The 22,717-nt window shown below is 40.0% G+C and overlaps 2 protein-coding genes across 7 annotated transcripts; one reads left to right on the forward strand and one right to left on the reverse strand.

Moving 5' to 3' along the window:
• The first annotated feature begins 305 nt into the window (after nucleotides 1–305).
• gpr174 (G protein-coupled receptor 174) lies at nucleotides 306–11,663 on the forward strand. 5 transcript variants are annotated; one of them, XM_044363463.1, is made up of 5 exons: nucleotides 309–327; nucleotides 817–995; nucleotides 6,700–6,852; nucleotides 7,020–7,473; nucleotides 9,234–11,663. In XM_044363463.1, exons 4-5 carry the CDS (start codon nucleotides 7,273–7,275, stop codon nucleotides 10,041–10,043), a joined length of 1,011 nt encoding a protein of 336 aa, XP_044219398.1. In that variant the 5' UTR covers nucleotides 309–327; nucleotides 817–995; nucleotides 6,700–6,852; nucleotides 7,020–7,272; the 3' UTR covers nucleotides 10,044–11,663. The 5 variants fall into 5 exon arrangements, with proteins under 5 accessions (XP_044219399.1, XP_044219398.1, XP_044219396.1 ...); XM_044363461.1 differs by lacking the exon at nucleotides 309–327 and adding an exon at nucleotides 483–564; XM_044363464.1 differs by lacking the exon at nucleotides 6,700–6,852 and having other exon boundaries at nucleotides 306–327.
• On the reverse strand, nucleotides 10,456–17,706 carry LOC122990228 (integral membrane protein 2A-like). 2 transcript variants are annotated; one of them, XM_044363469.1, is made up of 7 exons: nucleotides 17,355–17,706; nucleotides 16,541–16,678; nucleotides 13,867–14,052; nucleotides 13,646–13,756; nucleotides 12,581–12,725; nucleotides 11,797–11,910; nucleotides 10,456–11,444 (listed from the first exon to the last, which is right to left on the reverse strand). In XM_044363469.1, the coding sequence occupies exons 1-6, from the start codon at nucleotides 17,424–17,426 to the stop codon at nucleotides 11,816–11,818; spliced, it is 747 nt and encodes a 248-aa protein (XP_044219404.1). In that variant the 5' UTR covers nucleotides 17,427–17,706; the 3' UTR covers nucleotides 10,456–11,444; nucleotides 11,797–11,815. The 2 variants fall into 2 exon arrangements, with proteins under 2 accessions (XP_044219404.1, XP_044219401.1); XM_044363466.1 differs by having other exon boundaries at nucleotides 10,456–11,910.
• Between the last annotated feature and the right edge of the window lie 5,011 nt (nucleotides 17,707–22,717).

The raw sequence follows: 22,717 nt of genomic DNA on the forward strand, positions 1-22,717 counted from the left end.
TAACCCACCACAATATACCCTCCCCTCAAACCCTTATCAAATTTTATTTTCAAAAAACATTCCAATTTTTCAGTTTTAGCATTTATTCTTAGTCCTGATATGCTATAATCTTTTTTTTAAGTTCTATCATCAAGAGGACACACATGGTGAATAGACATCGTCCGCAAGGAAATAATTGCCTCAAGCAGAATAGCGGAAGTCATGGTGTCAGAAATGATTGCTAACCACACCCCCCCCCACTCACAGGAAGCCCTCTGTGTGCTAAAATCCCCCAGTACAGCACAGTATGTCTCTGAGAGAGAGAGGGAAAGCGATAAAGAGATAATGGTAAGAAAATCAAAACAGGAAATAACTTTTTATTAGAACAGAAAAAGACAGTTGTTATTGTTTATGAGAAATAGATACAGTGAGAAGAAAATAGTGTGAGGGGAGAGAGGCGGTGGGAGGGTGGAGCAGTGAAACTGGGGGTGGGAGGAGGGAGGGGATTGCATGAGTGTTGGCTGATTCTTAACTCTTCTGCTTTTTGATTGTGAATGCGACGTAGCTTCAAGGTTGAAGACAGAGGTGAGGTGTTGACTGTCAATATGTTTTTTTAAGAATTGAGCTTTTGTATGAGAAGCAGTTCACATCTGGATGCTTGAAGTGTAGAGTCATGCCTCATGGGGGATCTCATATGTTTCTCCAATGTGAGGAATGTGTTGAGGGTGTGTGTGTGCATGTGTGTAGGCCTGTGTTCCTCTCTCTGTCCACGACTTTGTGCCACATCTGTGTGTTGTTTGGGACATGGGTAGTGACATGTTTTGTTTGTTGGACCAGTGCACGTGGAGGGAACTGGGTGCTCACCGACAACATTTTGGATGCTGATACACGAAGGATGTAATGTCTGAATGGAAAAGCTGTAACGCGCCAACAACCCACAGAGAGATGATTCACAGCGAATAAAAGAATGTGTTTCCATTTGCAAGACCTGAGGACTAAAACTGTTCCATCCTAAGGTAGGGGCTTATCAAGAGCAACTCTTTTCTGAAACAGACAAATTTCATAAAACTCTAAATCCCAACTGTAACTCGTCAGTCTTCCTCTCAGAGTACTGAAAAACTCATAAGTTACAGAAAGATATTTCTCTCATAATGAGATGATGTGTGACTACTGGTCATCACAGCTTTGATACAGTCATTGTTGTACATGTTGGTCCACTGATACAAGCTGCAAGGGGGAAATTAAGAGATTGATTATCACTAAGAAGTCCTTCAAGATCATGTAGACAGCCTCTGACAGAAGCATACTGTACATGTGAGATTACAAGTAATGAGAGAAGAATCACACTGAAAAAATCACATTGGCCAAAGGTCACTGAAGCTAAAAGGGAGACTGGAGACTGAGGGGTCCCCTGGGAGCCTTTTCCAAGTGCTGTGAAGCAGGATAAAAGGCAGAGAGGCCAGAGTGCTGTGGAGGGTTTATATCTATAAAAGCAGAGCTGTACAGCATCCAAATTGACTAAAATCCCCTCTTTACTTATCTAAAATTCCTTTGCTTGTTAATGTCTTCACTGGGAAGCAGTGCTGGAAAGTAAATGAAGTATATTTACTCCAGTACTGTACATACAACTGTATTAATATTGTATGCTACTTCTACTTCTATTCCACTACATTTCAGAGGGAAATGTTGTACTTTGTACTTCACTACATTTATTTTACAGCTACAGTTAATAGTTACTTTAACACAAAGACATATGATAAGCTTTTTGGCGTGCAACTCCTTACAAAAAAGCAGTGACTGTAGTTGGGGCCTCTTATTATGTTTAAGATGTCTATGAGTTGTTAGCAGAACCACCAAAAAGAGACATTTACCCTCTAAACCTCTCATTTGACTCAATTTAAATAACTGTTCAAAGCCCAAAGAGCTAAAATTATCCCAATATTTCACACAAAAAAGCAAAGATTAGAGAAAAATCAGTAAAATGAATGCAAATTTGTGTCAATGGAAAGTAGTGTCTTCTTTTTTCACACCCCATTAATCATTTCACCAACCTCTCAGACTTATCTCGTGACCCTTTGGAACTGGAGTTAGGTTGGAAACCACTAAACCACCTAACTGTATATAAAGGTCACTAGCTACAGTACAGAACAGTACTTCAAAGTGATGCTTCTGTATTAATAACAATGTAATAAATAATAATACATCACTAACAGGAGCCACTTTCCTGAATAATGATTACTTTGATACTTTAAATACATTTTGCTGATAATATATCTGTACTTTTACTTAAATTGGATTTTAAATGTGGGGATTTTACATATAATGGAGTAATTCTACATTGTTATACTGGTACTTTTACTTAATTGAAGTCTCTGAATACTTATTGTGCCACTTCTGGGAAGAGAACAGTGCAGAGTAAAGTATGTCTGACAGTTAAAGATATAAATAATCCTAAGTATTACTCGGAAAACACCTCATCTTAAAAGGACTTTCCAGTACAGAAGTAACACACTCAGACAGCCTATGTTGAACCCTGAAGAGATTAATGTTTAATAGTTGTGCATCATCTTTGTTATTTTTAACAAACTGTTGTAGTTGTACTAGTGGTCAGTCCTCTTTACGCAATGATGTTCCAAATAGTATCTGTCCTGTTATAATGAGGGATTTATAAGCACTTTCCTGGATGATGTACAAATCCTCTGTCCTCTACTCCAGATAAAATGGTCCTTGAGGGTTTCAGAAATGTCCTCAAAAAGCAGTAAGTGTTGACAGTATTCCTGCTATGTTTCAGTTCATCAGGAAAACAACATTCTCATGGAATGAATATCATTTCACATTTTGAAACTGAAAAAAAAAGCTTTGAAAGATTGAAACTTGTGTTTGAAAGCTTAAAATTAAACTAAAAAAGGCTTTGCAAGATTGAAAATAAGTTTTAAAGTCTTGCATAATGTATTGATAGGCTGAAAAAAACATAATAAAAATATCTGCAGATATTATTTTGTATTTGAGTTTTCTGTCTTCACAACTGCAGCTCTCTTTGTACAGTGTCTCTCCAACACATTTTCAGTTTCTACCTGTTTTTCAGAAATCTGCCCGCATAGTTGTGAGCTTGTGAGTCATGTGATTTCTGGCAGCATTGTCCTGCAGCTCTGGTCTGAAACTCTGAGGTCTGAACCACATGTATACATGTATGATTGAAAACTTTTTCTATGCGTTTTGGCCTTTCGTCCACATGCAAGCTACATTTAAGATCACTGAAAATTGACCTTTTGAAAACTCCTTTCAGGGTGAAGATTTTTATAAACTCCGTTTTCAGTGTTAACGTGTGGACAAGGAAAACTGAGTTTTTGACTTGTGGTGTTAGAATATGCGCCGTTATCTCCTTTGTTTACAAGCGGTGATTTCATGCAATGGCAGATGTGGACAAATTAGTGCTGGTTCTAACCTTGCTAACAGGACTTTTTATATGTTTACAGATAAATGTTCACTTACTTTTCCACTGTACTGAGGAACAGAGGCGTCAAAATGCACTACAGAGGTCACTGCCACATTGCTACATTACAGGTAGCTACCGGAAATAGGCCTGAATTTTTTCAGGCTTCTGATTGGCCAACATGGCTTTAGGTTTAGGAGTTAAATTGGTTATATCCCTACCCTGCTCCTTATTTCTACTTTGAGGAGCGAGGAGCAAGGAGGGATCTCTGAAGAGCCGTGAGCGACGATACACAAGAGCAACCTCCATGGAAGTCTTTTACTGGCAGGCACGCCCCCTTATTGGAAAGAAGTTATTGATTGGATGCTGCAGCTGATCAGACTGATCTGAAACATCACATCATAACTGTGTGGAGACAGATTACTGATTAAACTCAAGTGTATCACTCCCACTCCTTAATTGTGTCTGATCAACAAAAGAACTGTAAACAACTTCATTTATTAGAAACATTTTTTAAACACATTTACATTTTACATCATTTATCATCATTTTCATTCAGTCACATGTGAGGCTGTAAATTCCTGAGTGTCAGGTTTGATATGAGTTACATAATTTCAATTTTCCTTGAAACATTTAGCCTAATAAATAATTTCCAGTGTTCAAAAGACACTCTGATCATATTCTGGGTTATTAAATGATGAATCTCATAATATCAACAAATACAGACACTAATAATTCATACATAAATAATATAAACACATTCTGGCAGTAGAAATGGTTCTTGTGCCTCTGAGCAGGACACAGTACACAGTATAAAAACAGAATGCAGGTTTTTATTCATGTGCAGGTATTTGTCTCGCTACAGAGATAAACACTGCTGCTCTGATGGTGATACTAACTGTGCACTTTTATTAGTATTAGAACAGCGCACGTGTGCAGACACAAACTCCATCAAAAGCTGCTACAGCTGTTAAAGCTGACAATAGATGTATAAAGAGAACTGGATACAGCGTCAGAGGCGGGGCCCCGTTCATTCCTATGAAAGTTGCTCAGTGGTACATTAAGCTAAAAAATCCATTTACTGCTGTAAAGAAATTGCCCAGATGAAAACATACTGCACACACTCTATGACCCACTTATGCACCCAAAGAGCATGCTCACTAGAGACTTCCACCAGCTTAGACACTTGCGGTTTAGCCTTCCAGCTAACTTGAATGGGAATAAAACAGTTCAATCATGTGGTTCTTTGAGACTTTTGAAATGTGATCGGACTGAATGGATCAAATTTTGATAGTGAAACAAGTCATTTTGTGGGTGTTGTCGTGCTCAAAAAAATGTATCCACCGTTTTACAGCCGCTCCTTTTCCCATGATTGTGTGTGGGAAACATGCTTTTTGGGCCCGTAGGACCCAGAAGTTGTAATTCCACAGCTAACTGACAGCTGATCCAGCTGTGATCAGCGGCCACCCTCATCAAAAACAGACAATGCTTCACATGACACCTCAGCCAGACAGGTGTTATTTTTTGACAGTTTCAGACCAGAGCTGCAGGGCAACACTGCCAGCAATCACGTGACTCGCAAGTTCACAACTGTGTGGGCAGATATCTGAAAAGTGGGTGTTGTAAACTCTGCTCTGAAAGAACAGTCTGTAACACAAGTGCAAAATAAGTTTCATAAGTTTACTTAAGTTTCAGTAAAGAATAAAGATTTGCCCTTTCAGAACTCTTTTCAAAACTTTTTTGACAACATATATGCACCAGTTTTCAGATCACCATTTACAAGGTTTCAAACAAACTAATACACTGGGAGAACAGTGACAAATTTGAAACTGAAAATGTGTTGGAGAAACACAGTAAAAAAGCTGCAGTTGTGAAGAAAGAAAACTCAAATACAGAATAATGTTTGTAGAGATAAAAAGCAAAATTCAGCCTATCAAAACATTACACAAGTCTTCAAAACTTAGTTTCAGTCTTGCAAAACCTTTTTTATTTGTTTTCAAGCTTTGACACTGAGTTTCAACCTTTCAAATCTTTCTTTTCAGTTTCGAAATACCACATGATATTCACCCCATAAATTCTGAGCTGTAAAATATGTGTGAAAGACCAGGACACTGAAAACAAAACAGCCTCTCTTTGCTTTGTTCCCAATCAGCTCAGATCAGAGAGAAAACTGCATCACAAAAGGATGAATCTTCACAGACAGATGACACAACATATATGTGTAATCACGATGAATCATTTTGAGTAATTTTTTTAAAGAAAGAATGACTTCATTCTCAGGTGACAGCTTATGAAATTGGACTCTTTTCTGGTTTCTTCAGTCTTAAATGATAGTAAACTGAATATCTTTGGGTTGTGGATTATCTGTCGGGACAAAACAAGACATTTTAGGTTGCATCTTGGGCTTTGGGAAACACTGATCTACACTGTTCACCATTTTCTGACATTTTGTAGACTAAACAACTAATCAACTAATTGACAGATTAATTGATAATGAAAATAATTGTTAGTTGTTAGTCCTTCATGAACGGTTTGTTGTACCAAACAGTAAAGAAACCCACACAGAAACAGTATAGACTTAGTATTGTTAACAGAAGTAGGTGTACCATGCCTACAAGTTAGTAGTTCAATTCCAGATATGACTGTGCATTTCCATTTTAAGCAAAAATCAAGTGTAGGTTGTCTAAAACTCTTTAAACCCTTCTGAAATGACTTTCATTTTGTGCTGTTGGAACTGTCAAACAGTCTTTTAGGTATGACTTACACTGAAATGGTGGATTCACCACAGAAAGAGTTGTTCCTCATATCTTAGCAGACTGAGGGCTGGTTTGCCTTTGTCGGACCCGCTAACCACATGCCTAGTCTGATCTGTCAACCACGGGTTTCACTGATGCATTGCACAGAGGCATTTCACACTGGTTTATTATAGGCCCCTTTGCAGGTGGAGATGCTGAATAGGGAACGCTGTGTGGGAAATTGTCGCATTTATGTCTCTGTGGGCTGACACATTTACTGTAAATGCCATTGCAAAAGCTGTGATCACACACAAAGATCTGTATGTTGTCTAATGCACAGTCTTAAAAGGCGTTAGGACAGGCTGATGCTGAGGTGTCAGGTGTGAACGTGTTTGCATGTGAGTGCGAGTGTCTGTATGTGCTGTACAATGTGATATGTGTCTGATCAAGAAAGGCTCTCACTCATTACCTGATGGCTATCTGGACAACATGCAAAACATGCGGCCATTAGAGGATGATTTACAGTGACAAATATCAACCTGTTTTGTCTAGATACCTGCTTTCACATATCCCAGCATGCAGTGGAAGGGAGGCAGAGCAAGTGTCCACTTTGTCACAGTCACGTCTCACATTCAGACAGACAACCACATCTATTGCACAAGATCGATTCAGAGTTTCAGATATGCCTGATCTGCCTGTTTTCTGGTAAGTGAGAGGAAACTCATGCAGGCCTCCATGCTGTGAGCTTACATTGCACCTGACAGTCAGACAGACGGACGGTTTTTCTTTCCGGCTTTATGGTGCTTGGACACAGTTTTACATATCTGTCTAGAAACATCTTTGAACTGACCCACTTTTCTCTCTCCTACCAGGATGAAGTGCTTCTGAGACTGAAACTCTGGAGGTCTGTCTTCAACTTCACTGAAATAGAACATTATTTATCTCTGTGGGATGCTGTAGGGAACAGGACTCTAGTGGCACAGCATGATCTGCTTCTCACCATGATGGTCAACATGGATGCTCACCCATCACCAGACTACAAACAGCTCCCCTGATACAAGCTTCCTGTTGGTTCACAGGGCAGCTTGTCTTAACAGTTAACAGTAAAACAGCCCCTGGCTTAAGATGAACTCAACCAACGTAAGCTGTGAAGAAAGTGATCTACATGAATACCAACGCTATGTGTATGCAGTGGTGTACAGCGTGATCCTAGCGCCAGGCCTGCTGGGTAACGTGCTGGCGCTGTGGGTGTTCAGGGTTTATATCAGAGAAACCAAGAAGGCTGTGGTGTTCATGATGAATCTGGCTATGGCCGACCTGCTGCAGGTAAGAATCTCTCTACGTCTCTTATACATATGATTATTTTCTTAGGTTTTTGTTTATCTCATACATCAGTCTGTCTGTTGTCACATCTCATTTAATATAATTTGACTAGGGATAAGTTTTTATCATGTTAAGATAAATCCTTTGGGTGAATGGAAAGGCTGCAAGTAATGATAATTTTCATTAATGATTAATTTACAAGGGTTAGAGTTATTATTAATTGTATAAATTTTTTTTTTCAATTAAGAGTTTAATTGGTAAAACTTAAACACATAAACCCCCCTGTTTAGCATGTATAAACAGTGTATAACACTTAGTAGATTGTTTATAATCCACTATAATGTAGTTGTAAATAGATTTATACATTTTCAGTGTTTATTAATGTATTTGTCAATAATTAGAGCATCCATAACAGTTGAATGACTGAATGAATGACTGATAAATACAGAATAACATAGCTATTATGTGCAATATATGAACAAACATACATGAAGAAATCTTAACTTGTATTTTAAAACATATATTAACTGTGTTTATATGTGTACAAATCATGACATGTTGAGCTTGAAAGTTCATTCTTTTGTTTGACAAAAAAAAAAAAAATCTTAAAGGACCAGTGTGTACAATTTAGTGGCATCTAGTGGTGAGATTGTAAATTACAACCAAATTGGTGTAACATGGTGGTGCAACATAACGGCCTCCGTGGAAGAGGACCTGCTCCCTATGTAGATACAAAAGGCTCATTTTAAGGTAACGAAAACATGATTCTTATTTTCAGGTGATTATACAGTAATTAAAATATACTAATATACTGAATATTATATTCCTTTTATGCTGAGTCTGTTCTGCGAGATGCCACTAAATTCTACACACTGCACCTTTAACTCAAGGTCCACTTACTTGATTTCTTGCAGGACTTTCAGGCAAATCTCAGGGCCTTCATTAGCAGATGGAGTGTACGTAGTTGTCATGGAGCATAATGAATACTACATTAATAAATACAATAAATTATAAGCACTTAATAAATATAATTAATGGATATAACATATTTCATATTCATCCAATAATTTATGACTAAATTATTATTTTTTATCCAATAATATTTTATATAACAATTTATTTGGGGATGACTGTTAAATTGTGTCAATCCCTTATTATTAATTTATACACCGTTTACAGGTGTTTCACGGGAGGAGTTATAATTGTGGAAAAATACATACATACATAAACCTTTAAAAATGTCCTCACCTTACAACTACTTTATAGTGTGTTATAGGGAAATTAAAATAAAGTTTTAACCTATTAAATATCAAAAATTCTGGAAGATGTCCATCACGCGTTCCAAGTTTTGGGTGATATCATCAAGTTGCTTGTTTTGTACAACCAACAGTTCAGACTGCAAAGGTTATTGAACTTGCAGTGATATAAAACATTTGAGAAGCTGGGCAAAAATGCATTCCAGTGTTCAGCTGTAGCTAACATGAGGCAACGGTGGTCTTAGTTTTTCAAATCAAGTGGGTATCTACCACGATTTCAACAACATACTTGAAACAATGTGAACCAATCCTTTCAACAATTAACCAATGATGGTTTTTAACTACAGTAGATTGTTTCAGAAAAAAAGCGGATGCATTAACTGACCTGTTATCACAATAAGACAAAAATAAGAGGGTTTTGTTTGCTTCTTTTTCTTTTTTTTGTTGTTTTTTGCTGTTGTTTGTTTGTAGTTGTACCACCATCTTGACACTCTTTGTTCCTCTCAGGTTCTCTCTCTGCCTCTGCGGATCTACTATTACCTGAACAAATCCTGGCCCTTTGGTCAGTCTCTCTGCATGATCTGCTTCTACCTGAAGTACGTCAACATGTACGCCTCTATCTACTTCCTGGCGTGTGTCAGCGTGCGCCGCTGTGAGCTCATCATGCGACCACTGAGGTATAACTCATCCAGGAGAAAAGGAGACAACTTAATATGTGGCCTCGGCTGGCTGTTGGTCTGCCTGGGCTGTCTACCATTCCCTCTGCTGAGGAATCCCAGCAATAAAACAAACCTTAACTCTAGTCATGGTAACCTCACCTCAGTGTGTTTCTCAGAGCTGCCCATGCAGGACATCAGTACCCCAGCAGCCTTGGCCCTCTTAATCATAGCTGAGCTGCTGGGCTTCATCATCCCGCTCATCCTGGTGATAGCCTGCACCTGCCTGACTGCGGGGAGCCTTAAGAAGTCAACAGTGGGGGCGGTTTCTGACCGAGGGGAGAAGCGTAGGGCGTTAAGGATGGTGCTAAGCTGTGCTGTGGTCTTCTTAGTGTGCTTTGCTCCTTACCATATCACTATGCCCCTGGACTTCATGGTCAAGGCCAACACTTTCAAAGACTGCATCCTCAGGGACCTGATTCAAAGATCTCACCCTGTCACACTCTGCCTGGCCAGCCTGAACTGCTGCTTGGACCCACTCATGTACTATTTCACAACGGATGAATTCAAGCGGCGACTGAGCAAGCCAGAGATAACAGAGAGCATGACTTTCACCAGGCGTTTGTCCTGCATAGCTGGAGAGGACTTACAAGATGAGTAGACTACAGTCATTCTCTCTAAACTCACCCACTAAACCCTGAGATGAAATCTATGCGTTCCTACAACAGAGGAAAACGTCATTTACATGTAAGACAGGATGTGAGTTTCAAAATGGGAACTTTTTCTATTTATTTTTTCAATAAAAGGTGTGTTTGCTCTTTCTAAATTTATATGGCCCTGGTGAAGAGTGAGCAGTTCCTGTTATGAGGGATGAACCTGCCATCAGTGCCAACATCTCTAATAGGCATCAGGAAATACAGAATACCGGAAAACCTCTGAAGCAGCCACAGTTTTCCACTAGAGACTCTCCAGTTTTATGACAAGCTCACAGCTTGCAGAGGATGATAAAAACGTTAATGTTCCAAAGTGCTGTTTTCATTGGCGCTGTGATAATAAAGCAAACTGCAAAAATATTCAGTAGGTAAAGAAACAGCTTTATTCAACAACAAAGTGAGATTCGGTTCAATAGCTGCACACAACATTGTTTTTTTGTTGATCTAATCTTCTTAATCGTCTGTTAAAAAGCTGAGACAGAAACATTTTCACACGCTCACTTCCTGTCTGATTGTCTTTCTATGCAGGCATCACGTGGGAAAGCATTGAAAATTATTTTGGAGGTTAGTTGGCAAAAGGTCTTTTTTTCCATACTTGAGGGTTTGCTGAAGTTTTTTTTTTTTTCTTTTACAAATATGTTCCTATAACAATTTAAAATATCTAGGATTTTGCAAAACTTGTAGATTCTGAACCTACAGCAACTAAATGTCTCTGTAAAGATAATTTCATCACAGGACTACAAATTCATTCATAAGAATTAAAAAAAAATCTGGCAGAAAGAACAAGTATTTTCAAGGTCAAATTTGGTGAAATTTCCCTTTAGCTTATACACTCCTTTTCCTTCATCGACCATCCTTCATGTTTATTATCACAAATGAGGTTTCTACACAAACACAAACACTGGTCATATAGGGTGCTAGACTGTTCACCATCAGGTTTGACACCATTAATGACATAAAATCATCACACAGCAGGACAGCAGAGGCCTCTGGGAGCAGCAGGGCACTCTGGGAAATATCTACAAAATAGTGACTGAAAGCTCTGGGCTTGTGCATCTCTGGTACCATCCATAAAAGACAATGACAACCACGTTACATACTGCAACTGTACCGTACCATACATTTCCAGGGTGATTTGCGCTATATCCTACTATAACACGTAGTTTCTCTCGTCAGCAGGAGACAAACCCTTTTAATGTCTGTTAAGAGTTGGAACAGCAGGCTGACACACAGACAGGTCTGATATGAATGACTTCTCAGCATCACTAGGATATCCAGTAGAATGACTAACAACTCTCTCGTCTGTAGGTGACTGTATGTTGTAGCACAGTAACAACAATGAGATCAGTCTGCAGGAAGCAACAGTAACAGAACAAAAAACTAACATAAGAAATGAAACTTAGTAAATCCTTGGTTAACAGGCTGATGCAGGTTATTGGTACAAGACTAGCTAGTGAATACTTGAGCAAGAGAGCTATGACATATGCAGGTTCAGGGAAATATAGCAGAGAAAGGGTTTATGCTAGAGTGCTGTAACTTAAATTCACATATCACTGGGGGGTTAAAAGCAGGGGAGGCAAAAACTGGAGTTAGAATTTTATACAAAAGTAACTTTCCGATAAAAGTTGTTCCCTCCTTCGCCTACTCCCACTCTCTCTCTTTTTTTCCGTCATTCTGGCACTCTCCATTACTTTCTCTGACCTATGCTCATGCTTTCCCATCAAGCCTTGCAGATCCGGGTCTCCGTCACAAACTTGTTTTCAAAGTGGTGGAAGGTGAAACAATCGTCTGCAGAGCGCTTCTGGATGCCTCCACCTGACAAACACAAAGATACATGCAAATTAGTCTTAAATAATGAATTGACTGCATGTTTGACACATTTCCTTTTTAAAGTCAAACTGAAATTTAAAGTCTTTTTTTCCTGAGAAATCAGTATATACGTATATCATTGGTCTTTGTTCTCACCTGTGTACAAATTTGGTCAAAATTGTAATTACACAAAAAGAAATTCATGTTTATTCATATTCATTTTTCTGCAATGGCAGCACCCCCCTACATTAGTATGGTCCAGAGGGGGAATTTTCGGTTAATCTAGCTGAGCACTAACAATGTTAGCCATTTCTTAGTCCCATCAGTGAGTCGGAATCAGTGGTCCCTCCCACTTCGCAACTCTATTACCATGGGAATAACTCAGAGACTTGAAGCCTAGAAGCTGTTTTAACTTCTTTTGAAAAGTGGAAAAATCTGCACAATATTTGCTGTATCATTATCAAAGTGAGCTAATGTTTCCTTACATAAAGAGTGAGGAGAATCCACATTTCAGTTTGACTTTAAAACAGAGGCACATTTTTGAAAAGTGGCATCAACTAGAAGGAAACGATGGAAGTATAAAATTTAAAAACACATGCAGTTGCTCTTCAGATGTAAATGAAACAATCACAACAAAATGTCTGTTAAAGTTTTTAGTTGTCCAGCACATCCAGACCTGGCAGGCTGGCGCGGCGTTGCATTCTGTACGTTTCCTTGCCATCACACAGCCGGCGGATGTAGAAGCCCAGAGGTTTGATATCATCAATACGCTCTGTCACCACCAGGTCCTCGTGCACCAGGTAGCTGCGGTATGAGCCCGACTGAGACAGACAGAAAGGATCATGAGGGAATCATGATACATCTTAAACCACTTTTAGTCTTTCCAAAGAAAAAAGCAGCTCAGTGAATTATGACTGCAGCCAAGTGTGAACACTAAGAGCGGGGAGTGGGAGGAAGAATTAATAAATCATCCCCAAACTTCTGCATTTTATGAAACATTTTAAGACTGCATAATGAAATTTGCTGACGGAAACCACCACCCACTACACACCAAATGCTGCACGTTATACTGGATAGCTCGGTGAGAATAACTTTTTTAAAACCAACTGAACTCTCCGTGCTCTCAAACTGTGTTGGGAGTAACTGTTATAAAACATGCTGACCACATTCCACTCCTACTTCAAATGCTCTACAAAAACTTGATAATATACCCTAAAAATCTGAGTTAAGGTGGTACAACATATTCTTTATAAATAAAAATAAATATTGTGGTGGTAAATAGTATTTTTGAAAGGTTTTGGCATGTGAGTAAAAAGGTTTCTGATACTGCCAAGACACAGTTGTCCTTGATAAAAAAAAACAAACAAACACATTAACTTAATGATTTAGAAAACCTACTCTAGGTTCCACTGACTGACACCAGTGTTCATATCTCATATCTTAAAAAAAAGGGAAACGCCAGGCAAATTCTAGTGAATATGACTCATACAGAGTCTATCTCTAATACTAATATCCGAGAATGCGTACTTCGTCAGATATAGGAAGTTAAATTTTTTTCTTTACAAAAACAATCTTTAAATTCAATTATAAATCTGGATTTCCCCAAGTAATATTTAGTCCTTAATATTAGGGCTTATGCATGAGTTTGAGAGAGTGTCAGTATAGTTTTTCCTTTATCATTCGAGCAAGGTGTCTTCTATTGGCAGCTGCATCTTCAGATCCACAGCTGATCACTACTCACCATCAGCTGTGAGAAGAGGTCAATGAGGTCTTGAGGGGGGAGCACCACTGAGGTGTTCAGAGGAATCACAAAGCAGGTCCTCAGAGTCAAGTCCAGATATGCCGTCAGCTTCTACTCACACACACAAACACACATGAGTGAAGTAATCAGGAATGAATTTAAACCACATGAATCAGAGCGCACAAGTACTGTATGTAAAGGTGTTAAGTTTCCTTTCTCACCCTGTTGAAATCATGGAGGATGTAGGCGGGATCTCCAGGTCTGAAGCGAGGAGGGGGCACACTGATGACGGCCATGCTGTCAGAGATCTCCACCTCCTCCTCCACCCGTGGCAGGTAGTACGGCTCGCTCTCTCCTCCAGCTCCGGCTGACACGTCGTTAAACTGCATCGCGCCGTGATACAGCCTCTGGAGGACACAAGAATAAAATTAAATCACACTGTTCCACAGAACGAAGACAGAAAAGAACGATGGTGCCCAGATATAGCTGGTCAGCTAAAGAAAAAACACTCTCGGATCTTGTTATATTTTTAGACATTAGCAGTTTATGGTGAACAAATTCAAATAGTTATTTTGTGATGAAAATCAGCACAAACCACTTGCCCCAGAAATTTGGTTGTTCATTCTCAGTAGCAAGAAACACTCACAACAAAAGTACATTGTGACTTTCACATGGTGATAAAGTGGGTCTCTGCTTCTGTAACCATGTGTACTTCAACTGGTCTCAGATCTATGCAGCCAGTGGTTTGTCTTTGGCCTCTGCTGTACAACTATCTATGGATGACTGTCTGTCAGTCGGTCCACCACTTTGGTCCAGACTGAAATATCTCATCAACTACTGGGTGGATTACCATGACATTCAGTACAGATATTCATAGTCCTCAGAGGTTGTATCCTGATGACTTTGGTGACCCCCGGACAGTTCCTCTAGCACCACCATGAGGTTTAAATTTGCGGATTTGAGTAAAATTTTTCAAAAACCATTGAAATGATGGCCATGAAATTTGGTGCACACATTCATGTTCCCCCTAGGATGAATCATAGTCACTTTGGTAATTCCTTAACTTTTCATCTAGCACCAGCACCAGGTCAAAAATTTACCAACACTTTGGTTTATGAGCACATAAACCAAAAACTAATGACTTTCCCATCAGCCTCACCTGTACTCTGTGTTTGGTGCTAATTAGAAAATGTTAGCATGCTAAGAGGCTAATCTAAGATGGTGAACATGTTGAATATGTCGGCTAAACATCAGTTAGCACTTTCATTGTGAGCATGTTAGCATGCTGGTGTAGCATTATGGCTCAAAGCACTACTAAATACAGGCTAAATATAGCCTCACAGAACTGCTAACATGGCTGTAAACTCTTAGTCTTGAAACATCCTCTTATAAAATTTTTGTCTGAAGATGTGCAGCCTCAGAGTAAAAATTGTTAAACTTGGCTGCATTTAATTATTTTCTACCACTAACGGGTAGAAAGTAGAATCGTACTTATATGAATATATTATATATGTTAATATATATTGTTTTATATAAAAAAAGCAAGATAAACTCATGGTCTTATCATGTTCCTGTAATGACTTATGAAACAACTTCCTGGTGTAATTTACACCTCCTGCAGAGACAGAGCAACACTGGTATCCTGTTGTTGCGACCTTTCTCACTACTTGTCGAATATTAGTGTAATAATAGTAGCCTGTGAGGGACACCAAACCAAAATTATGAGCTAAGAGTAACTGGTGTTTATTCTCAGTACAATCTATATTAACCGTATCACATTACAGGGAGAAATGTGATATGATATTAAAAGGTACATATCAAAATGTTTGCTTCGGCTATAGGAAACGTACTGTTTGTTGCAACAAGACAGAAGACAGAATCTGACGCACTAAAGAAAGAAGAAGCTGAGCCGTCAATACCACGGCATGCATGTAGGATGAGTCTCCTGAGCAAAGCTGAATTTCATTTGAAATGAGGTGTTTACTGTAATAACAGTTCGATAAGATGGTTAAGGCGTTGCTTCAGTTTCATAAGAGAGGAAACCCCTAAACACAGAGACACCATATTGAATGTGAAACTCTCCCACTTGCAACACAGCAAGATTCAAATAAGTGAAGCCTGCACTTTTTCTGAAGACAGAAATGAGCAAGAGTCAGCACTCGTTTCACACCAAAGCAAGGCGAGAGGGTCCTATCAGCAGTCACAGGCAGCCATAATAATTCTTCCTAAACTCAAATAACCCCCACTCCCTTCCCTCCCCCACCATCCTTCCTGCATGTCTCTGGCCAAAATTAAAGAAGAGAATTCAAAGTAGTTTCAGTACTTTGAATACAACTATGTTTCTCAGGTTACTCCAAACACTTGGCTCTGAGACATTATTTAAACTGTTATGTTTACATGTGGTTGAAATTCAGTTGCTTTAAATCCAACGGCCCAACTATATTTAAAGGATTTCTTAACTTCTTTAGAAGGCATTTCAAGGATTGGGGTTTTTTTTGGCATTTTGCCTTTATAAGACAATATAGATGCAGATATAGACAGGAACCTGCTGCACTTAAATGAAATAAGAAAATCTGGCGCATAATGGTGTCCCACGTTTGTCTATATGTATATTTTGATTCTAGACAAGATGCAGTTTAAACATTTCTAAGCAGTTTTTTAGATTTAAGATACCAAATGTGGTACGCTAATCACCCTTAGCAGGTGCTTATAGTTGTTTAAATCATGTACTGGATCACATCACATCCTCTGTGGCACATAGGGTGTTGCTGTTTGACACAGTTTACACACTTTAATCAGGCAGAAGAACCCACTGTGAGTCTCACGACAATAATACATAGAATACTGACAATGAACAATATGCACAAACACAAGCAAACACACACACTCACTAACCTTTGGGGTGAAGTATCGATAGAGACATGCTCCCCCCACGATGAGCCCGCTGAGGATGAAGGCGATGCCCAGCAGGGTGAGCAGACAGCGACCTGTGGAGCCCTCTGTGCTCACTGGAGCAGAGGCCAGCTCAGGATCCTAGACACACACACACACACACACACACACACACACACACACACACACAAACATACATTTGTGTTTCCATCACTTAAGGGGACATTACATTAACTAGAGACGTATCCTAGCTTTAACCATAACCACTACATGCCTAACCCTAACCCTAACCTTAAAATAACCATAAACTAACCTTTAAACCAAGTCTACACCCTAAAATTAATGATTTATGTTGTGGGGACTTGCTTTTTGTCCTCATAAGGGAGGCAAGTCCCCACAACATGACTGTGTAAACAGATTTACGTCCCCACAACATGAGGGATACCTGGACCACACACACATATGTAATTATACAGTGAATAATTATACTGAATGCACTGAAAATCAACATCATATAAAGCTTTGTCTCAACAATCCTCTTATCCCACTGAATCTTTGGCCTCTGCACAACAGCTGTGCGGAAGATGGGCGGTCCGGCAGTTTGCTGCATCAGGTGCAATATCATTCTCAATCCACTTTGAAAAACGAAACAACACTTCAAACCACAATATAACACGTCTAAACTTGAGGAACGCATGCCGGCCTTCTGAAAATGTGCATGGGTGAAGTCCACGGTCACAGCTGCTGCATGAGGCCTGCTAACGGTCTGAAAAACAGACACCGGGACCAGACACTGCGCTGAAGCCCGTTTCCTCACCTTCTCAGCGGCTGGCGCATCTTTTCCTAACGCCTTCTGCGCCAGAGCCGAGTTAAAAGCAATCTTCACCATGTTGGAGTAGAAACGTCGGGTCGGGTTTCTTGTGCGGACAGAAAAAACGGGGGAGACTACCGGTGCTAGACTGCAGGCTCCGCGGTGTGTGTGTGTGACGCACTTTGCAACCTCGGCTTTAATAGCGCTTCCGGTGGCTGGAGGAGATTAATAGGACATCCGAAACTGAAACGAAGTTCTCTGTATGTAACCTCAAAACACAACACGTATATAGACAGGGTGCTACTGGTTAGTTTATGTTTTTCCTGGTTTGACACTGCCCGCAGAAACCACTTACACTCTCATTTATTGCACCGCTTGAGGGTTAATTTGTATCGCTTTGGCGCCATCTAGTGGCCGCAGTTGAAACTATCAACATGTTTCTCTTTCTAGAAAATGTTTCCCATCAGGAAAAATCAGCTTCTATTCATCAGACTGAATTTAATACCACAAGACTTGAACTATTTACACTTTCAGTTACACTTTACCTGCTATGTGCTGTTCAATACATGACATACAAATGACTCAAACTTGCACTGACTGCACAGTAATGACTTGGAAATAATATGCTGAGTGTATAATGTAGCCTATTCATCTCTATGAATATTCCAGTCTGTAAACTGACTCTAAATATATTCCCTCCTACAGGCTGGGTATTACCTGCCAGCATGTGTGCCCACTCACACACACAGTACACAGCCTTCACTGCACTGTGTGGAAACACAGGCCAGTGCCAAGGCCGTACAGTATGTCTGACACATATCCTCAGTCCTCTGGTCTGTGGTGGTCTTCTGCTTCCTCTGCTTTCACTCTCCTGACTCAGTAAGGCTTGTACATATAAGTAAATAAACACTTACTGCTGCACCGGCGCTCTACTTCAACGCAAATCTGTGGCATCTCTCCAGCCTTCTGCACTGCAACTGTACCATAAGCATCTCCTCAGTCTCACAAACACACACATAAGCACACCCGCACTCTGCGAGGCTATGATATTTCCTCTGTTAAACAGACAGATTGGACCGGTAATCACCACTGAAAGGCACATAAACAGAGCAGCTGATTTCTGTACCTAACTCCCCCTCTGTGTACCCCCCCCACACAGACTCTCCCAGAAAACCCTAAGTGGTCCTGAAGGCTTGTTTATGGGCTCGTCTTACGCTGTGTTTGATCTGAGAGCTTGCCCACACATGCATGCGTGGACACACACGCAGTGAGAGAGAGGCAGAGCCAGCATTAGCAGTAATAGCTGAGATGATAAACAAAAGACTTAGATTTAATCCTGAGGGCTTCTCAGCATATCACACACAACAGAAGAAGAGAAAAAAGGCAGAGGAGGGAGTGGGGAGGCGACCACAGAGGGAAACAAGGGATGATTGGGGAGGCAGGTGGGGGTGAAATGGAGTGATTCAGGGGGAGAGTAAAGTGATGACTAGGAAAAACACAGAGAGAGAGTTACAGGGAGAGGCAGAGCAATCTGCAGTGTCTGATGCTTGAGTGAGTTTTCCGAGGAGCTGATTAACAGCAGATTAAACTCGCCGTCCGTCCAGTTTACTTCTCAAACTTTCTAACACGCCTGTTAGGTAGAATTTCTGTGCCTCTCAGAGTGAAAAGAGCAAAACATACACAAATGGACACTCATGTTTTTGTGCACACACACGCAGACGCGCATAGGCAGTGGGCGTCATAATGGTGGACAGGCAGGCGTGTATGATGGAGTCTGAATGCCGGTGTTTCCCTGTGGTCTGCAGCAAACGTCCAGTAAAAGCAATGAAAATACACAGGCTACACGCATTTACGCATGCACATGTATGTACACAAACACACAGTCTTTGCCTGCTCTGTCAGCAAACTGTGAAAGTCTGCAGGGGCATGGCTGGCTTCATAAAGTGTGAGAAAAAATAAGCTCTCATGCATGACATCACCAACTTACAAGCCAACAAAATGTGAACATACACACACACACACACACACACACACACACACACACACACACACACACACACACACACACACCTCATAGATTTGTCATCAATTTCAATACCAGACATGTGAAGCCGCAAGTGACAAATGACTTTGTCCCTTTCCCTGATCCCAAGACATACATACAACGCATGCGCGCACACACACACACACACAGTAATATTCCCATCACTTCAGAGGACATTATATTGACTTACATTCATTTCCCTGGAGACTTACCCTAACCTTAACATAACCTTAAATTAACCTTAACTTTAAACCTAGTCTTCACCCTAAAACTGATGATTTACGTTAAGGGGACTTGCTTTTTGTCCCCATAAGTGAGGCGAGTCCCCACAACATGAGGAATACCTGGTACACACACACACACACACACACACAAAACCCAAAAACTGCTATGGTAACAGCTGGCCACAGATTTGCGTTGAACCAAAAAGTTAGACACTGCTCAGTTCTTCATAACGTCACTGACATGTCTTCATGTGGACCCACCATAATCACCATGTGCCTCGAGTGGAGAACATTTAGTGGTCAGACACAGAAAGCGAGAGAGAGCGAGAGCGAGAGAGAGCGAGAGAGAGAGAGAGAGAGAGAGAGAGAGAGAGAGAGAGAGAGAGAGAGAGAGAAGAGAGTGAGTAAAAGGAAATCATAGGAGAGAGAAAGAGAAGAGCAGATCTCATGGGTAGACATGTGGCTGAGGGCAGTGATGCTGCTTCAAAGCCATTTCAGACACCCCCACCTCCCACCTCCCACCCCCAACACCACCACCCCCAAAAAAAATCAGCATGCATCACACTCTGATGATCCTTGCCCCGCCACACACACACTTTTGGCAATCACATATGGCTTTGAGACAAGGGTGACAAATGAGTCTTTCCTGTGAGTATCAGCTTCTAAAGCTACCTTCGCTCTCCCATAGCACCGCCTGTCTGCGTGTCTCGTACTCTTCATCCTCACCGCTTGGCTAACCTCGGGGAAATGTAATAATTTCATGCTGAAGGAGCTCTGGTCGTGGTGGTGGTAGGGGAGGGATGTTAAAGCAAAGATCGGGATTAGTTTGAACCGGCTAATTGTAAGTTTGTGCATAAAGTCCTTTCTAAGCTTCAGCTTGGTTCTAACTACTAGCTAGTTTCAAACTTTACTATATTGTGTTGCATTAACACAGAGGTTAAGAGCATAACTTCCAAAATTAGCTACGGGTTTTAGGGGGCAAACAATATATAAAACCTAACAGTCATTTATTGAGGCTAAAATAATTTTATATGACCATATTCAAGAAAAATGGGTCTTTTTACTAGACTTGTGACCTAATGTTGCTGCTTGACTGTCCATCTTGCAAAGATGTAGTGAAAAGAAAAGAAGGAGAATACGCTGGGATGAAAAGACTGAATGAGTGCAGGAGTGAAGGAGAGGACAAAAGTTAGGACAGGAAACAAGGAAAAAAGGTGGATCACACATGTACAGTATATGTGATGAAGGACAACTCAAGGTAAACCATTGGCGCAGGTAGAAAGGGAAGAGTGAAGGAATCATAAAGGATGAAAGAGTTCAGAGGGATGGACGGATGGAAATGGACGGATGTCTGTTGTGTTCCTGAGAGTTAAACTCTGGGGAAATTACCTCATCATCAGGAGACTGCTCCAGAGCGCTATGCTTCGGCCATGTTGACTTAGAGTACACACACACACACACACACACACACACATATACACACACACATATACACACACGCACACACCCTCTGCTGAATCATAGCCAATAGCATCATAGTCTCGTCGAATCACTTCCAGATTAAGTGACGTCACCTCTGTCAGGTTCACAGGAGGAGCAGAAAGCACACACACACACACACACACACATGCACACACACAGCACCTTTCCACTGGAGGGCGAAACACTGATCTGTATTTTTCCTTCAATTATGACACAGAGGTCGTTTCAAGGCCTTTTAATCCTAGTTCCTTTATTGAACTCAGAGAGAAACTGTCCTCACATCATACGGTGCGGTAAAGCAGTGGACTGACAGACTTAAACTCTTATGGCTGAACGCCACAACGCTGCAGTCCTCCCTGGACTCTAAATGCCCCTAATAAGGTTTTAGTAGCCAACACATGTTAAAGAAGAAGCGGGAAGGTCATTAGTTCATACCCCAAGATGAAAGGGAAAATATGGGGAAAGTGACACTTCTTTCTCTCTGCAACTACTGTTGAGGTGCCCTTGAGCAAAGCGCCTTACTACCAAATACCCTAAAGGACCTTCTGTAGAGGACTGTGGCTGTAGTGAGCAGGTCCTAGATGTGAATGTGTGTCAGCGTGAAGCTGTTTTTAACAAGAAGGCACCCACTGAATGAACCTCCTTCTATGCTGAACCAATCTTCATACGTTTCAATTCAATAGACATTTTTAAATCAATACTCCAATTTGTTATTTAAGAGATTTAGAGTTGTTTATTGGCCAAAGATCTTTCACTACAAAAGTTTAACAAAAAACTATATGGTGTAATAACAACCCCATCACCCCTCCCCCCAGGCAAACAATGCCTCCAAAAATGAAATAGAACTATAAGTGGTGTTATTTAGAAGTAAAGACAAAGACAATTTTGTTTAATAGTTTATATTTGAACTACACTATTAGTTTTCTTTATTACAGGTTTTTAAGTTATAACTGTTGGCTTTATTAATGGTTAATTAAGGTTTTTAAGATCAGAAATAAACCAATAGACAGGTAGGTTACAGTGGAGAATTTTAACAACTGAAGGGATTTGCCGACATAAAAGTTCTTAAATTTCTTATTATTAATCTATAAAAAAGAAATCAATAATCTATTAACCATTTATAAAGCCAGTGATTACAACTTAAATCTTGTTTAACAGATGCCCTATTAGAAAGTGCTACAAATACATGAAGATTTATTTCCTTTAAATCGTTTCTTAAATGCATTTGAAGTGTATAAATATACAATATAGCATATATATGTATTTTCATTTTTTTTTCAGATACAGTTTTTCCATTGATTGTTGCTGATCATTGTCTGTCATTTTCCTTATTTTTACAGTGTTCATCTTACATGATCTTAGTTTTCACTGTTTCAATGTATTTTCATTATTTTTTGTTTTGCCTTTTTGTAAAGCACTTTGTCATCTCTTAATTTACAGTTATAATAATAATGATAATCATATTAATTATTATTACTATAAATAACCAAATTTGAGATCGTTGGAAGGTCAAACTAAATGTCATGGGATGTAAAATGTGAGCACCTCTGTGTAGTGCCACTGTGATGAATGTGTTTTCCTTTACAGGGCTGCATGATTTCATATGAACCATGATACCT

Source organism: Thunnus albacares, chromosome 10, assembly GCF_914725855.1.
Source record: "Thunnus albacares chromosome 10, fThuAlb1.1, whole genome shotgun sequence".
NCBI lineage: Eukaryota > Metazoa > Chordata > Actinopteri > Scombriformes > Scombridae > Thunnus > Thunnus albacares.

What these genes read in the sequence shown, in the direction of transcription:
- gpr174 (XM_044363464.1), top strand. Translation starts at nt 7,273, where the DNA reads ATGAACTCAACCAACGTAAGCTGTGAAGAAAGTGATCTACATGAATAC. An exon ending in CTATGGCCGACCTGCTGCAG is followed by an intron (nt 7,474 to 9,233) that starts GTAAGAATCTCT and finishes TGTTCCTCTCAG; the next exon opens with GTTCTCTCTCTGCCTCTGCG.
- LOC122990228 (XM_044363469.1), bottom strand. Translation starts at nt 17,426, where the DNA reads ATGGTGAAGATTGCTTTTAACTCGGCTCTGGCGCAGAAGGCGTTAGGA. An exon ending in ACCTCTTCTCACAGCTGATG is followed by an intron (nt 12,726 to 13,645) that starts GTGAGTAGTGAT and finishes TGTCTGTCTCAG; the next exon opens with TCGGGCTCATACCGCAGCTA. An exon ending in ACGCCGCGCCAGCCTGCCAG is followed by an intron (nt 11,911 to 12,580) that starts GTCTGGATGTGC and finishes TGTGTTTGTCAG; the next exon opens with GTGGAGGCATCCAGAAGCGC.